Source organism: Budorcas taxicolor, chromosome 5 (genome assembly GCF_023091745.1).
Source record: "Budorcas taxicolor isolate Tak-1 chromosome 5, Takin1.1, whole genome shotgun sequence".
Classification (NCBI taxonomy): Eukaryota; Metazoa; Chordata; class Mammalia; order Artiodactyla; family Bovidae; genus Budorcas; species Budorcas taxicolor.
In genome coordinates this window covers 13,118,321-13,136,064 of record NC_068914.1, presented here as the reverse complement: position 1 = coordinate 13,136,064, position 17,744 = coordinate 13,118,321, and the positions used below count along the sequence as shown (strand labels likewise).

The 17,744-nt window shown below is 42.6% G+C and overlaps 1 protein-coding gene across 2 annotated transcripts in view; it reads right to left on the bottom strand.

The window, feature by feature from the left end:
* Positions 1-7,459: 7,459 nt before the first annotated feature.
* Positions 7,460-17,744, bottom strand: part of KCNMA1 (potassium calcium-activated channel subfamily M alpha 1) — a 763,502-nt gene continuing 753,217 nt past the window's right edge. The window contains exons 28-29 of one of the 2 annotated variants that reach the window (XM_052640358.1): positions 17,064-17,288; positions 7,460-7,609 (exon numbers count right to left, since the gene is read on the bottom strand). In XM_052640358.1, the coding sequence (XP_052496318.1) occupies positions 7,585-7,609; positions 17,064-17,288 (250 nt within the window). In that variant the 3' untranslated portion in view covers positions 7,460-7,584. The remainder of the gene's footprint in view (positions 7,610-17,063; positions 17,289-17,744) is intronic. The other variant, XM_052640359.1, reaches the window with a different exon arrangement.

Below are 17,744 nucleotides of genomic sequence, written 5' to 3'. Positions count from 1 at the left end.
TTCATCCTTTATGCAGACTCCTTCTTTGGAGCCGAATTTGGCAGTGAAGTTTGCCGAACTAATGAGAACCATATGCTCTGCAATTACATTCCCCAACAACGTTCAGATTTGTTAGCAAATATTGGAGAAGGCAAGTTGAGAAACCAGAATCCAAAGGCTGTCAGGAATTGGCACACTCTGACAGGTGAACCTGCTTTTGCTGGAAATGAGTTCCAGTTTGGACTAGTATTGGCTTATGGAAAACAGGGATTTGTTTCTCAAAGTATCGGTTAATTGGCCGACCGTTCTTGAAATGGCTAAATGCTTCTCTCATGCCTTCCCATTGGCGTACCATACTAACCCCTATAGGTTAATTTTTAATATGTGACTATTTCCTGTTGATTTGCTGGTTCTATTCCTCCCCAGACTGGAGACTGGAGTCATGATGCTACTCACTGTTGTGTCCCCAGCTCCCAGTAGACGAATGTGAACATAATCACTATTCAGTAAATACAGCTCATAAACAAATGAACTCATCTCTCGAATACATTAAGTGCCAGTCATCATGCCCGTTACATACATACAACTTGAGTGGCTTTTGTCCATTCTCAGCTCCTCCTCTTCCTCCAGGCTAGATCAGACTTAAATTTGGGAGTCCAGTCTCCCTAAAACAGTTCAGACTTAGTATTCTGAAGATGATTGAAATCACGGCTCAGAGACCACAGCATCAAGTTTTAAGAGATTTTTGTTTTGTTTTGTTTTGCCTTGTGATAAAGTTTCATCGATTGCTCTGTGGGGGTGAGCATGGGGTGGGATGAGTGAAAACGTCTGATGGTTGTCTGGATATGCCAAATGCATGGGAAAGGAGCACTGTTTTGCTGTGCAGGTATGAGGAAAAGAGTAACTAGCTTGGGTACAAGTGGCTGAAGACACATATGTTCTGGCTTCCCATGGGCTACCTAAAAAAGCTGTCTCTCTTTAGCAACCTGCATGCTGAAGGTTTCCGCAGGAGCGTGTGTGCCCTCTGGCCATGGTGTGACACTGGAGGGACTGGCTCCTAGGCACCACGCCTAATGACAGAGGCTCTTCCTCTCCTCTGCCATGCGTTGCTGTCTTGGGCTGGTACCTACTGACAGTCTCCTGGGAGGTGCAGGGCTGTTTGCATGTGAAGCTGCAAAGGCAATGGAAGGGCATTCCCGTGGCTCCAATCAGTCCACCAGAGAGAGGCACAGCAGCCTGATGGGGACCCTCAGACTCCACTCTCCCCTCCCCGACCCCGCCCATGAAGTGTGGGTGCTGGAGACAAAAGGCACGCTCACTGATTTAGAACACAAATACATAAATTTTTAATCTGCGAAAAATACAAAATGAAACCATGTACAAGTTATGTACAAACCCTTTTTACAAGACAAGAGAGTTATCACTGGTTGTTACAGATGACAGGGTAGATCATTTCAGAGCACCAGCATTTAATCTCTCCTCCGATTTGGTTAGGTCCTAGTAATCTGCCATCAACATCATCATGCCAACGGTCAAACATTTGAAAGACAGATGAATAAGCCACGCTCTTTTTCCTTAATGAACAAGTAGGCTGACCTCTGTGTAAGCATACTTTTCTTTTTTTCTTTATCCCCTGAAGAAACATTGAGTGTAGGTTTTGGTGTTAAGTAAGGGACGGTTTCTTTTCAGCATCTGGGGGGTGGGATGTGAGCCAGAAGTTTTACGCAGGATGTGATTGTGCCACCTGGGAATGGAACGTTTTTAATGAGGATTTCCAGGCAGACCTTGGTTTATGTTTGAAATGTTGCAGTTCTGGTCGAATGTGTCAGGCTGTACTCGGCGGAAGGCAGGGAGGGGGCAGGCTGCTCTGGGGTGGGGGGATGGGGTGCTTTGGAAATGGGGCTCCGTCAACCTTGGTGGGGCTCCCCTACTTGTTGGCTGCCTTCTCACACTGACCCTGAATCCCAGCTGAGAGCCGCTCCGTTTGCTCTGGCAGGCACGTGTCAGTGCCGTGCGTACATTTCCATCTAAGATTCTGAGCAGCGGGCCTAGGCATGCTTCCCAAGGCAGGCCCACTGAAGACCTTCGGAGTCACTTCTGTCCCTGCTCTGCCAAATAGCAAGGTGGAGGAGAAGAAACACAGACATCCTCAAGGGGATAAACAGACCAAAGGAAAGCTTTTTAAATTTGAAATCTACCTAGAAATTCAGGTTGGTTTCACCGAGTCAAAAACCCTCTCTCCTCTTGCTGTATGTCCAGAAAAGCCACTGAGGCAAGACTGTCGCGTCTGTTTCAGCAACGCAGAAACCAAAGCCGCCAGGATGTGGGAACGGGGGACAGTGGAACGACAAGCACAGGGAGGCAACAGGGAAAGCACACCTCAGGATCCCTCCCTTTGGGTCCTTCTCTGGGAAGAGTTCCAGTGGCCTAAAAGTCCTGTGCAAGCTCCCTACGGCATCCGAAGTAACACAGAGCACAACCCGACTGCCTGCCAGAGCCAGGCACCCTGACAAACTCCACAGCAAACACACAACGTCCCTGCCCTCTTCAACTGAGTCCTTTTACTTCTTACTTCCAAGTCACCGTCTCCTCCATCTCCAGCCTCATGTATGACCCACCCTCCCTTTCTCTTAACGTTTCCATCTCTATTAGTTCCCCTTTCGCTGATTCTGGAGTAGCTGAGATCTCCTTTCCCAGCAGCTTCTACTTTTTTTTTTTTCCTTTTAGCCCGTAAAAGTACAGTTGCCATTGCCACATTCTGCTGCCTTCGAAAACCCCTCCACATTCATCCTTTCTCCTTTAGAGACCCAGCCACACTGTGTACATATCTCTGTGCTTCTGATGTCCAGATCCCACAGGACCTGCTGTGACCCTCTTCCCAGCTCCATTTTCCTCCATGCCTTTCGACTGCCAGACCTGCCTATATAGATAACGCTCAGCTCCTTCCACTTTGAACTAATTAATACAACAGTTCTCAGCTGCCTGCATTCTTTTCTGTTCCTCCACAAGTTTCTTGTATTGAGGTCCAAATTAAGTGTTCCTTTCACAAAGGATCATTTCTAGGTTCACAACCATTGCCCCAACCCCCAGCCCTCAAACCAACCTCTGTACTGCCAGCGGAGCTTCTACAGCTATGAGTATCAGTAACACTTATTTGAGGAAGGTAGGACTTCACATGCTGAGTTTTCACTTGGAGTTTGTTTGAGTTGGACGCTCTGACTTTGAGAACTCCATGCTGCTGAGAAAATGTTCAGCATATCTGCCCTTGATGACTTCCAGGAAGAAGTGACTTCTCAAAACATACGATCTAAAAATGCACAGGTTCATTTTTGCACAAGTTCAATTCATCACTCTTTGTTTAAAACACTTAGTGACTTTCCATGACTTTCTAGATGAAGCCTCAACATCTTAGCTTGGCCCTGAAGACAAGTTAGTTTCTAGTGCCTTCTCTGAAGTCTCATCTTAGTTTCCTTCCACTTCCATAGAGAATGGACAGATTCTGGAGTGGAATACCATGTCCAATTTGAATGACTGGTTTAGTCACTTCTAAGGTAGGGTGACTCATATCCCAGTTGGTTTGTATTTTTTTCTCTCTTTCTACCCCTCTGCCTTCTTTCGTCGCTTCTTTTTTTTTAAACTGAGATTCTTTTTGACAAAGAAAAATGGTAGATAAATGTTAGAAATGTGGCAAAGAAATAGCTGGCTTACTAATGAGAGGGGGAAAAAAATCAAATAAACAGAGGACAGGAAATGAAGTGAGAAGTAAGACTAGTAACAGACTAGCAACTTCCTAGTGCCTGGATTCATATCCAGAATCTGGGAGCTGTGAGCCTCTAACTACATATTGGAGATATGGGTTAGAGAGGAAGGGATTGATGGAAATTGAGCCAATAAAAAAGGCGGGCTGGGATGAAATTGAGAAGAAAATCCTAGGAATACACAGAAAAATCACATCAAAGTGACTCAGGTGACTTTAAATTTTGAACTTTGTATTTTGACCCTAAAGAGATTCCGAAATGTAAAGCAGAGGAACAAATCTAACTACCGTGTGCCCGGAGCGGAAGGGGCGCCACCCTCAGGAGCCCTGCTTGGGCAATGCTGCAGGACGGACAGAACGGGGTTTTCTCCATGCTCCCACTTTTAACTCAGATCACATCCTCTCGGATCTGAAAAGGACCTTAGGAGTCATCTAGATGAATCACTTTCATTTACAAATGAGGTCACCGAGACTCAGAGAGTTTCAAAAACATTTGCTAAGTGTTGAGCTAGTTATCTGCAGATGTAGCTTGTTGAACCATCATAATTACAACGTAAGTAGGAAACTTGGATTCTTTTGCTTTTAGACATGAAAACATCCCCAATGTTATTGCTTTCTCACTTTCTTCCCTTCTAACCCTAAACAAACAGTTCTAATTCCCTGTTTGTTTAAAGTCCTCAATTAAATTTTTTACAAAGTACATCATAAGATGGCCCAGGCTTTGGAAGGAAAGAGCTTCTGGGTGTTCCCTGTATGCCTTAATCACAACCACTTTTACTGAAGGTGTTTTATCTTGGCTCAAGACTATTTTAAGACACAAAATTGCTCAGATGAAACCACGAGTTATCTTAAGGGAAAAGATGATGATGATTCTTTGATAAGTAGGTGCTTTCTGCTTTTGCAATAGCTTGTTGGAGAGTCTGATTCCCAAAGCACTTGAGTTATTAATTTAGGAAAATGGCTTTTCTGGAATCCTAAAGTGGGATGAGGCATCAGAACCTTATAACACAGACTACACCAATAATAGCCATCAGTGGTCTATGCTGAATGGAGCCAGGAAGAGAGGTCTTGTCAGAGGGTGGTGAGGACTTCCTCCAGGCCAGAGAGCTCACCAAATAGAAACAAACCAGGAAGCTCTGGCATTCCTCCAAGCCCTTCAATGATCTCCTGATCTTGTTTCTGTTTTCGTTTCGCTTTCCATCTACCAGGTATGAGTTTTTGCCAAAGGAGCCAACAACCAGCCATTTTATAGATTTCCTTTTTAAAAAAAAAAATGCATAGCTGTGTTTTCTGGCCCCTAACAATTCATTATGACCAAAGGCAAAACAGCATGACTTTGCTCTACCTTAGAAGGAAATGGATTCTTGCCAACTGAAGGGAAGCCCTTGGCTTTAGGAAACTATCTTTGCCATTTTGATTTAAAAAAAAAAAGTTTATATTCAAACCTCTAGCTGTAAAGAGCATGGAGTTTGTACTTGCATTTCCACTGTGCCTCGATTTGGAGAGATGGGGAAGAGAGGGCAGCGGGCATGGGACATTGTGGCCTAACATTCTCTAATGGAAGGACATTTAGGTGGTGGCCATCACTGCCTGCCAGAGGAGACCAAATAGTTAAGACAAATTCAGAAATGGTTATCAAGTTATCAGTAACCTACTAGGGTTCATGAAGGAAAGAAGAGCGTGGGTTAATGTACTAAGAATGTACATGAAGGTGACCCCAATGCAAAATTATTATGTATAATAGAAGAAGTCCTAGCTTTCAGAAAAGTTGTCAAATCTTAGCAAGGGATCCACCCCCACAAACCCATTTAACTTCTGTTGGAAACCAAGAAATGTGTATAAGCCTGAATAGAGACTGCTGACGTCATTTTAGTCTGCTGAGTAGACTAGTGATTGGTTATAAGTAGTTTTTAAACAATCCAATTGGACATACAGTATATTCACAATACTTTTATAGAACTATTTCTACAAAATGTGACGACAGGGTAACCACAGTCTGACAAGTCACTTCAGGACGATGCCTACAAGGTGGAAACACGACATTGGCTCTGCAGGGACCGGACAGAGTTGGAAGCTCATTTTGCCTATGGTGGTAATTGGAGTACTTAGTGGACATGTTACCATGATGGTTTCATTGCTTGGCTCTGATCTGATTTGCAGTAACATACTATGTACCACGGGGTCATGGCCTAATGGAAGAGATAGCATGGGACTTTGGGGGGATATTTTGGTTAGTTAGTTTTTTTTTTTTTTTTTTTTTGAGTGTCCACAATTAACATTTTTAAGAAAATAAAAATCATACTCATGCTGCTCCAGAGACCCTGATGATTCTATCAAAGACTTATCATTTCGAAGTTGAAAATCGTTTGGAATGGAATGATTGCTGGGATGCTGTGACACTGAGCATGCAAACACCAGAGCTCAGACACGTCAGAATTGTGTCTGATGGCTAGAGAAATCTTTTTTGACCACAGTTTGAAGTGGCTGATACATAAAATTTCATCGCTGGTAATTTTCAAAGGCCTTTTCTAATAGCCTGTATTAAGTGTATCCGTAGCTGTCCTTGTGTTGTTATTTTTAGGTTGCTGTAACAAGTTTCTGTGTTTTGTCCCAGCAACTAAAGGAAGGCCTGCAAAATTTAGATCTGGGCAAAAGTCACCTCCTCGATCACAAAACTTTTCTGGCTTTTACACAAAAACTCAGTGCATCGCATATACGTGTTATCCCATCCTATTGTTAAGTAGAACTATTAATTGATGTTTACAAACTTTCAGGCTAAAAGCCCTGGACCTGGGAGATGGGGAGAGAGTCCACCAGACCTTACCAAAGTTGAAATTACTTGCTTGGTTGGTTTGGAGGTATGAAATGAGAATCATAACAGCATGTAGGAATCCCCGCCATTGGGACAACAAACAGAGAAATGTCTTCTGTGCATCTGGTCCTCAACTTCCACATCCCAGGCATGCTCACAACCCTTCTGGTATTGTTAGTTGACAGGGTAAACCCGATCTGGCATTTGTAGAAAAGCTGCAAGAAGGTCTTCCCTTTAAATATACGAACAAAAGGATAAGAAATACAGGATGAAAACTAAAACTACAAAAATATGACTTTTGAAAGTGAAAATAAGTGTTTCCATTTATTAAGAGCTGGTGTCAGTGTAGCCAAAATACTCATCCATCCAGGAAATTCACCTGCCCCCTTTTGTCTTTTTTTTTTTTTAATTTACTAAAATACATGTTTACATTATTGGGTCATTTTAAAATTGTCTTAATAATCCAGTATCCTTAATTACAATTAATTGTGGTGGTGACCATCACTCTCCTCAAAGAAAGAGATAAAGAAGAGAAATATGCATTAAGGAGTCTGGCCACTTAGGCATTTTGATTTTGCATTGTTAGACATAGGGAAGATATTTGACAATGAGAAAAAAAGAAAAAATATATATTTTCTTTCTAATAAATAAAAATAATTTAAAATGCTAGAGGCTATACAGGACTATTTTAGTATGTTCATTTATAAATGAAATCATTTTCTTTTCCAAAATACATGGAAGCAATATTCAAGGCAGACAAGGAGAAAGATCTGTCTATTCTTCTTGCAATTCTTGCTTATCCTAACATTTCCACCAGTGATTCAGCATGTTAAGAGGAAGAAAAGTCACGTCACCATTTATGAAGTTTGTCAGGCTTTAAAAAAAATAGTTCTGGTCTCCTGGGAGTCAACATTCATCTTCAACTTCTCTGATTGGTGGAATCAAGCTGCTTGTGGATTTATACTGGTTGATCTGGTTAGCCATGTGGGTACTCATGGGCTTGATTTGAATGTTTCTGGGATAGGCATTATCCGGTTCATCTGTAAACCATTTCTTTTCTGCTAAAGGGCAAAACGGATAGAGAACAAGAAGGAGAAATTAGAAGCTTAATTAGTCCTAGGCCAAAGATTTTGGAAAGTTCATTGAAAAATGCAAAAAGGTAATCGAGAGAAGCTGACAGTGAGTAGTTGCTAAAAGAGACGGTAAGTGTAGGGAGAACCCCAGAACCTGAAACATACCTCTGTAGCAAGTGACGAACCAACGGGCTATTGGGACCTGGAGGCACCAGGGGTGGACTTCAGAGAATAAAGAGGGGTTGGAAGATTAACTCTGGCAGTATTCTCTGGGGTTCCTTTGGTGGCCTGAAAAGCTTTGGTGGTGAGGAGAGGACGAATATAACAAGAATTAGGCATGGGTGTTGCACCTAAAGAAAGACTTGTGCATCCATTGATTTGAGTGGAGATGAAGGGTCACTGTTCCTTCCACAGACTGAGATCAAGAATCCGCTGCAGGGTTTCCTCCTCCCAGCCTTTAACTGGTTTTGCTTGTACAAGCTCACTTAAAGGTATATCTCAATTACAACACTCCTTTATTTCTTTTGAAGCCAGTTTTGGGAGTCTTAAAGTAAGCCCACAGATTTTTGCTGGCCAGTGAGGGTGAAACATTAGATTAGCAACCAATGTTTTAAAAGGCTTTTGAGATGGCTTTAATTTCAATAAAACTCTCTGTTGGTATGGAGTTATGAAAAGAATTCCTAGTGGCACTATCTTAACTGACTATAATCACCCAAGCTGTCAACAAGGGAGCTTGACAGAGCCTTGAAATTTCATTCTCACCCTAGATCCAGAGATGGCTGAAGAGAATGCTGAGTCAGGGCATTCAGAGGCTGGGGTGAGGATGAAATGGCCTAGCATCCTCCTGGCAGTTAGTGCTATTTCACAAGACTCAGCCCTTATCCCTACCTCTTTTTGCACTGGAATATTCTGGGAAATCAGCCACGTGTATAGATACAAAGGAACTGGGGCAAACAGTGCATTCTAACTTGACAATCATATGCCTCATTTTAGTGGCTTTTAGGAAAAGCAAAGAAAAAGGAAAAAGCTTTCAAGCACGCCCACTGCTATAGAGACGATGGCCTCTCTGGCCTCCTCTTCTGTCTTTCAGAACAATTCATAACTGCCTTGTTGGTGGTCCTGGCTGGATATGTTAACAAAATTGCTCACCTGGCTTGATCCTGATAGAGGACCATGCGTATGTGTCCCTGTATGGCTAATGATCTATGGGTCTGACACCTACGATCAGCTCCTGACCACTCTGCTTGTCTCTCCTTGGTCCATGCTTCCTCTTGCTGTGTCCAGGGCCCTGGGTCCCCAGTGTAGACACTAAACTAAGTTGAGCCTGGAGAAAGCTCACTCACTACCCTTTGTTCAGCAGCTCGATGTACCCCCTCCTCAGGAAACTTCCTGCCTCTTGCATCATTCTCCACCCCCCTCTCCTTCCTGCACTGGCTCTCTCACCTATTATAATTAAGTTCACTTTGATTTGAACAGATTGGACGATAGGAATTCATAATGCTACATCCTCACAGTGAAGCTAACTGATTAAGTGCTTTAAATTATTCCCCCTGACAGAATGATAAAGTTACAATCTGTTCTGAGATGATCTACAGCTTGCCAGACTCCTACAGCTTCTTTCTACATTCATTTATCTTTTTGTCAAGCAGAGTTTTTTTTTTTTTTCTCCTAAGCTTCAATTCCATAGATCTTTTAAAGTCATCAGCACATCTGAATTATTAATGAGCCTTTAGAGGCAAGGTTCCTGATGGGCTGGTTAAAAAAGGTTGTATAGAAATCCGGGACTGTGTACACATCAAAATAATTTCAGCTCCATTTAAAAAACCATTTAGTTCAAGTGAGACATAGATGAACCATTACGCATTTGTGGAAACCAATTTTTTTGTGATCTACGATTAAACTAACCTTTCAGAGAGGAGTAAAGTATGATGGTTATCATGTTTTAAAAGCACTGCCAGGCCGATGAAACAATTTCAAACTCTGACTTTTTCCAATGGTTTGTGTGTAAGGATGATTTTCAGAAGAGCTGAACCCAGTGTCTGTGCTGTTTGCCTGAGCTGCCCTTGGTTTTGGCTGTACCCTTCTGTGGACTGATTTTGCAAAAGGATTTAGTGCTAGGTTGGACATGCCAGGCTGGAAGGGAGAGTGAACTCTGCTGATGGAAACGAGTAGGTCTTCTGGGTGAAAGACCTAAGACAGCTACAATTTGCTGAAATTTTTACAACTGGTGCAGAGAATAATTGTTCAGAATTTAGTCTTTACAGTTCAACTCAAAGTTGGCATTTTGACCTTTCACGGCAGAGAGAGTATCAATTTCCTTCTGCTGTCTGTAAGAAAGAGAGCATTATTTCCCCATTTAAGTGCCTTTCTCTCTTTCCTTTTACATTTCTTGCCATAAAAATAATCTAAGCAGAGTCATCCCTGTGTTGGCCATTCAGCTTCTGCACAGAAAGGAGTTGTTTTAAAGCATATCCTGGTGATGAGCCTGAGAAACAGGCTTTTTAATTCAGGTGCCTTGTAAGATATAAACAGCTGTGTTGTTGGAGACTTGGTTAGATAAGATGTTGAAGAAATGGAAACAGATGAATGCTAAAATGGGTAGGGGCAAAGGTGCTTCTCCCAAAAGGCTTGATAGGAACCACACTTTAATGACTGCCAGTCATTCTGCTGCAATGGAGAGAGCCTTGCTACAACAATGACACTTTGGGTTATCGAACTTTGCCTTCCAAAGAAGGAGCTGCATCACTGGGTGCTTACAAAACTGGCCATAAGGAAGAGTACTCATGCAAGGAATTCAAGAGAGTGCTGGAGTGGTCCAAGGTCAATCCAAAGCCCTGAGCTGGTCTCCTCTTCCTGTCATATCCCACAAGCCAGAAAGATTTCTGGGGGCTTTATTTTTATCCCTAGAATGAGAAGGGCAATGGATCTGGTTTTGAGGCCCTCCTCCCTGCCAAAGAAAAAGAAATTCATTTGTTAATAAGGTCTTGAAGATGTGGTACATGGTGTCATCACTGTGAGTAGAATGTGTGACGTGCCTCAAGTCAAGGAAGAAGTGGCATTTCAGTCTGTGACAAGTAGGCTGATAGATCAAACCCAGAAAATAACTGCAGAGAGTCATGACACTGCCATTGGGAGGCATCACCTATCAAGACCAGACAGGCCACAAGCCATCCACTGCAACCAAGGAGATGGCAGAGGACCGTAGGTAAGGCCAAGGGCGTCTGGCTCTCTCACATACTAATTCCTGGCTCTGAGTGGGTTGTTACATAACTTATCTTAACTTCAGTTTCTCTTCTGTAAAATGAGGCTAATGATCTTTCTAATGATGTTGTTTGGATGAAAGGGGTTAGTGTCCATGAAGCACTTATCTACATACATGATACGTCAATGGGAGCTGTTAAGGCTATCAGTATTATTGGTAACATTAGGGGGCATTATAGCATAAAGTTCATGGACTTTAGTTTTAAACACCTGTCTGGTATTTCCTGGCTGAGTGACTTCGAACAAATCTGTCCCTTGAATTCTGTATCTTTCAGATGGAAATACTAACTGCATCTACATCTGAGGTTGTCTGGAGAACTGAATGAGTTAATATACATAAAGTGCTTAGAAGAATGTCTGACTCATGGTAAGCACTTGGAGGGTGTTAGTTTTTAGTTATGGTTAGTTAACCATGCATAAGGTTAGCATGAATATGAGTACTCTCAGTGCCAAAGGACATAAGAATAGGTGATACTTGGTGTGATTACAGGGGTGGAGATTACAGTGTGTGATTACAATGTGAACTAGGGGTGGAGAACTGAGGTGTGTAAACCTGGGTGCTGCCCAGAAGACTGGGGATTGTGCAGCAGAGATGGTGAAGAAGGATTTGACTGGATATCCCTCCTTAGGAAGAGGAGGAAAGGAAGGCGTGACAGCATTCAGGGGTGCTTGTGTCTTTGAAATATTGGCTTTCAACTTGGCAGGTGCCCTACCCCACCTGCAAGCCATCTGTGTCTTCCGTTGCTACTTTCATCACTGACATTTGAAGGTCTAGAATAAGGGTCAGGACTTCCTCCAGCCATGACGGATCCCAGAGGAGTGGGCTATGGCAGAGAGGGGCTCGTGATCTGGGCTGACGTAACTGCTGGGTTTTCGGCCAGCTGTGGGTTGTCAGTGCTGTGGGATCTGGCCTTTTCTCTCAACACTCCCAGGAGAAGAGCACATGAAAGGGGAGATGATGATACAGCAAAGGTATGTGGAATAATTGGGCCTTTTCTTGCTATACCACTAGCTGAGGTTGAAACAGAAAGGGTTTGAAAGGGAAAGATTCCATTTGGATAGAGATAATAATTGAGAACAGTAAGAGCTAACAAAGAGCTCAATCCTTCAAAGGTAATACTGTGTGAGAGCTTCTGAGAGCTAGTCTGGCCTTCACCCTCTGCCCAGCAGACCCCAAGGCCCCAGTGGACCCCACCCACCTCTACTGTCTCCTTTCCTTCCCATGGATAAAGTATGGCTCGAAAGGAAAACTGCAATAGAATCAGAGTAATTTTCCCTTATAAAAGCTGTCTTGCTCCTTTGCAGTTGTCCAGTGTGACCCCTTTTAACTGTAAGTCTGATGCTGCCATTCCCTAAGCAGAACAACTGCTCCCTCCTGACACTCCATAACGACTGACTTTCACTCCTCCCTTTCAAGTGGCAGGGGAATAATCCCTCTTACCTCCCTAGGTGATGGATGTACAACCTCCTGGTGGGACATAGTCTACGAGGTTAGTGACAGGTGCCCACATCTACTTCATCACCTTATGGCAAAGCAGTGATGGGCTGAAAGAAGCTGATTGAGACACTGATTTTTTTTTTTTTTTTTTTACCCTGTCTTGACTTCTGCAGTCCCTGAAGTTTCTGCACCCTCTTCTTTCTCCTTCAGGAGCCTGTTGCTATAGAAACCTGGCAGGTTGATTTAATTGTCTCTATTGGGATACAGACACCTTTCAGCTTTTCCCATACTGAAGAGGAGCCAGTCAAAAGGTTTTTCTGGTCATCTGGGATCTTGATGATGCTGGCAAAAGGCACAGTCATGTCTCTCCTCTCACTGAACTCACAGGACTGTTCCCTTCTCTCAGAAGCTGTGTACTCAGCCCAAGAAAGTGCCAACGGCATGATGGCACTATGAAACACCTCCAGGCATTCCTTGGATTGTTGTAAGATAAGCCAAGGAGGTGAAGATAATTTATCAAATGACCAAAGATATAACAATATTTAAGATCAATTTATTTCAAAAATACTTATTGAGCACATATTGAGAATAGGGTTCTGGGTCATAGCCTGTATGGTCTTCCCTGGTGGCTCAGATGGTAAAGAATCTGCTTGCAATGCAGGAGACCGGGGTTCGATCCCTGGGTCTGGAAGATCCCCTGGAGAAAGAAATGGCTACCCACTCCAGTATTCTGGCCTGGGAAATCCATGGACTGAGGAGACTGGCAGGCTACAGTCCGTGGAGTCGCAAAAGAGTTGGACACTACTTAGTGACTAAACAAACTCAGAATTTGAAACCTCTCCTAGTCGTGGTAGAAATGTCACTGTAAGGGTCCAAGTCTCTCTCCATCCATTTGAACTGGCTTCAGGAAGGGGCCTGGGTAGCAGCCATTAGGGATGTTGATTTCATGATCACCTGAGTGTTGAAGCTGAGGTTTCACTGGGCCTCCTGGTCTATCCATTTACTTAAGCTTTACCCCTTTCAAAGCCTAAAACAAATTGAACTGAATGGCTTACAAATTGCTTCTCTTTTAGAATGGTGCAGATAATTGAGTTTCTAGCTGTTGTTCTCTTTAAGTACACATACTTTCTCTTCAAATAACCTTTAACTTTCCACCCTGACCTACTTATTTTTTGGGTGGGGAGGGGGAAGAGGAGAGGTATCACATGAAAACCTTGAATACCTCCTTCCCAAGAGAACCTGAAAGAAGGATGAGAAGTTTGGGAGTCACATGGAAAACAATGGAAGAGAGTCTTCATTCAACTGAGGAAAGAACAATATAGTAGTTTGGACTCATAAAAAACAGAAGTAATAATGATACCTTTTTCATCACTGAATATATCATTAGCCAAGTACAATTAGCTTTCAATTGTATGCCTGAAGTCCAGAGAACATCCCCAAATTTCACTGCAAGTCAGTCTGTTCCCACTCCATTCCCATCACAAGATCATCTCATCATAGCTGCTAACAGATTGTATAGAAAACGCATTTTGGATTTACTTCTCTCTATCTGCCCAATCTCTGGTTGGGATTTCACAAATGTCTGAAAGGCAGGTGGGAGAAGAGACCCAGGTAATACAGAGGCTGAATCATCAACCCCCAGATAACTGGGTATGGGCTATTGGGTTGATACATATAGCTGAACAGCTTTAATTTGGGAGTCATTCTGATCCGACTTCAAGAAGACCAATTTTTTTTTTTTTTACCGTTAATAATCCTCCTGGTTTAAATCGAAAGGAGGGCAAACTATTCACCAAGAAGCAGGTTTGCCAAGTGGAAGAGCTGCAAATGTTTTCCAGAAAAGTTTATCACTTGGCATTATCACTTGATTTAGTTGGTCTTGCCAAGATAAACACAGAGATGTGGACAGACTGACGGGTACTCGGTTGGGGTGATGGTAATGGGGGGAGGTGGAGGAAGCTGGGTTTCTTGATGGGAAAATGCTTTTGGACTTGGAGCAAGGTACCAAGGTGGGCAGGGAGGCCACGTGCAGATTGAAAGGCAAGCCAGATGGAGAGAAGTTCCCCCCAGATTACCCAACCCCAACCCCAAGAACACCAAAACAAACTCTAAGGGGTCTAGCAGTAGCAGCAGGACAGCCTCATTGCACTGAGCAATTTAGAAAGTGGAGGAAGGGGGAAAAGAAGGAAGGGGAGAGGAGGGGAGGTGGGGAGGGGAGAAAAAAAAGCAAAAGGAAATAAATAAACCCACAAACAGAACAATAAAAATAAAAATAAACAAACCAATAACAGAATAAAATTTGTAACTCCTTTTTTTTTTTAATTTCACAAAAGTTTTCACAAGGACAACGTTATAGAAGAAAACCCCCAGCAGTGGCTAGGTCATGCAGAACCATTAATTGTCATACCTTGGCCCATTCTATTCATCCTTGTTGCACTTTAGAGAGAGAAGTAAGCTATGTGAGTTTTACAACGCTTTTAAACTGTCATATTTCCTGTTGAGCACTTTAACTGGCACATTCTTATAGTTATAAATGTTCTGAGGGCATAACTTTATAACCTCCTTTGCAAAGAATGCATGAATAGCTCTTCATGATCCAAACCTAGGGGATATGTGTGTGTATGTATATATATACATATACATATATACGTATATATGTGTATATATATAATTATATATAAAAAGATAGTTGTATGTAATGTATAAATCAATACACAGGGACAAAAATAATTTGAAAAAATCTTCCACTCATAGGGCTTTTTAATATCCATGTATACAATGACTGCCCACTCAAATACTGATTGGAACACTGCCTTGCCCTGTCTTGGGTGTGGGGATGGAGATTTTGACTAAGCCTCACTATTTCGTCAGTAAAAGTGCTTGTCAATTCACACAGCAAGCAGATCTCAAAAACTATCATGCTTGGGGGGACAGGGGATTCAAAATCTAAACCCAAAACATTCACCATAAAAACACCTTTTTAGAGATGGTTACAGCTGTGACATTTTCCTCCCCCCCGCCAACACCTGTGCTGTTCAGTGAAATTTGTTTTCAAATAAACATTTCAAATATATATATATATATATAGCAGCCCAAGGCTAGTCCATCCTCACAAGAATTTGATTATGGCGGAGTTGGCCAATATTTAAGAACTATTGTACTTTGCCTAAAGCATGGTTTGCATGCATAAAATATCTGAAAACTGTATCTTGAAAAAAGGGTATTTCTCTACTTTTTTGCTCATGCTTACTAACTGTTTTAAAAGAGAAAGAAAGAAAATGAAAGAAAAAAAGAATTATACCAAAATGTATTTGGCTCACTGTTGCACTCTTTTTCTTCTCTCCCATCTGTTAATGACAAGGGGTCCTTCTCTATGACTGTCATTCACCTGCCTAAGTAGATTGGCTACGTTAAAGAAACTGACAATGAGGAATTTCTCCCACTGGCTTTCTGCTCTGGAACAGCCAGCATCATGCAGCTGTGCCAACAGTTGAAGCTGGCTTTTGTCTTTGTGGAGTCAACTGTGGCTTGATCCTCCTACATTCTGATTTATTTAGCATGCTGGCTTCTAGAAAAACATGATCTGCCGCTGGGTTTATCTTCCGCTCTCTCTACCACGGCCCCAGCCCTTGCTCCTCCATGGCACTGGGGCCCTAGCTGATCAAACAAAGGGGAGTAAAAAGGTCCCCAGAGAATGCGTGGAAAAATACTTGCTCTTTCCTGAGCATTATTTATTCTGTACATAAGGTAGGTAATTCACCTTTTAAAAGATGTGAAAGTCCCAGGAAGGCAGTTTTTAGTGACTTACATCTGATATTTATGATACATATGGCTTTTCATCCCAAATGTCAAAAGTGAGAGAAAAAACATAGCTATTCATATGGCAGCATAAGGAGACAGAATAACAATATGCAATCAAGCCTCTTTTCACTTAAATGAAATGACTTGCATTTGATACATCCAAGAAGGGAATACTAGTCTTTCTGCCACAGTAAGAGTAGAAATGTTCCTGTAGACTCTCAAAGGAAGTTAGCTCTGGGACAAAAGGCCTTGGTGAGTACTAAAAAAAAATCTCCGATGTTCTAACAAGCAAGTGCATTTCATCACCTACCCAAATGGCAAAAGACTTTCAAATGCTTTGAGATACTTAGGCCCAGAGAGTAGAAACAACTGGTAGATATGTTTCTGTTGCTTTTGGATTGCTTGTTTCAAATATGTGTGTGTGTGTGTGTGTATATATATATATATATATAAAATTGTGTATATGTAAAAAAATCAAGAGAAGGAAAGAAAGGAAAATAACAACAAAATCAAAACCCAAAGCACCCTGATAAAACTGATACATCAGAATAAACTTCTCTTCTACGCTAACTAAACTTGCTCTGCATAACTGACGTGGGGATCACAAGCACTCCCTTCTCATCTGTGAACTCATTCCTGCAGTGAGCTATTTATGTCTGGAGCCATGCCTTTGGGTTATTTTTCCCCTAGAATCATAAATAACTTTTGGTCCGTCTGCTTATTTGCTGTTGTGCTCAAGGGTTTTATGGTGGTGGAATAAAAATGACAACCACATGCACACTATCATACATATGCAAATATGTGTAAAAAAAAGGGAGGGACTACAGGGGAAAATGAGGGAAGTTACTGTTGGAAACACCCACTGGGGAAATGAGTGGCAGATACAGTTTCACACACGGAGGCAGTGGATACACACATCAGAGCCGCTCTTCCTGCACGTACTTCTGTTTGTCTCGGGACTCCCGGGACTTGGGCCGGTTCTGCCGGTTTGCCGTGGATGGGATGGAGTGGACGGAGGAGCTCTTCTTGCTAGAGGACTGGGACGAGTGGGAGGAATGGGAGAGGCTGGCCCGGGACTGGCCGGCGTTGTGGTCAAACTGCATTAAGCAGAAGATCAGGTCCGTCGGCACGAGCTCAAACTCGTACGGGGGGTTGGTGATGACATACCTGGATGCGGAGAGCAAAGAAGTCACAGAATGAGGATAATGTGGTGGAGATTTCCCCTCTCTGAACCAGACCAGGTCTACCTGAGGATCCCAGCCAGCCCAAGGCCTTAGACAGTATCTTCGTAGTGGAATCTGTTTAGCTCCACAGAGGAAGTCAGCCCTCCCAGAGATTCTGAATTAGCACTAGACAAGCGAGAAACAAGCGGTACTTCTTGTGGTCTATATACCCACTTCAGTACAGTGTCCAGTTCCCTTCTGATCCTGAGACGCACAAGCGCATACAGGAGGCTTCAAGGGCTGCACTGCATCTCTTATCCTAGAATGTTACACCAATCTCATATCCATATCGCAGTATCTTTGTTTACCACCATCTAGCAAAACCTTAGTCCTCTCTCCCGCTTTATCTTTTAAAAATCAACGTTGGTGAAGGATTTCACTAAATGGAAAGCTATAAAAC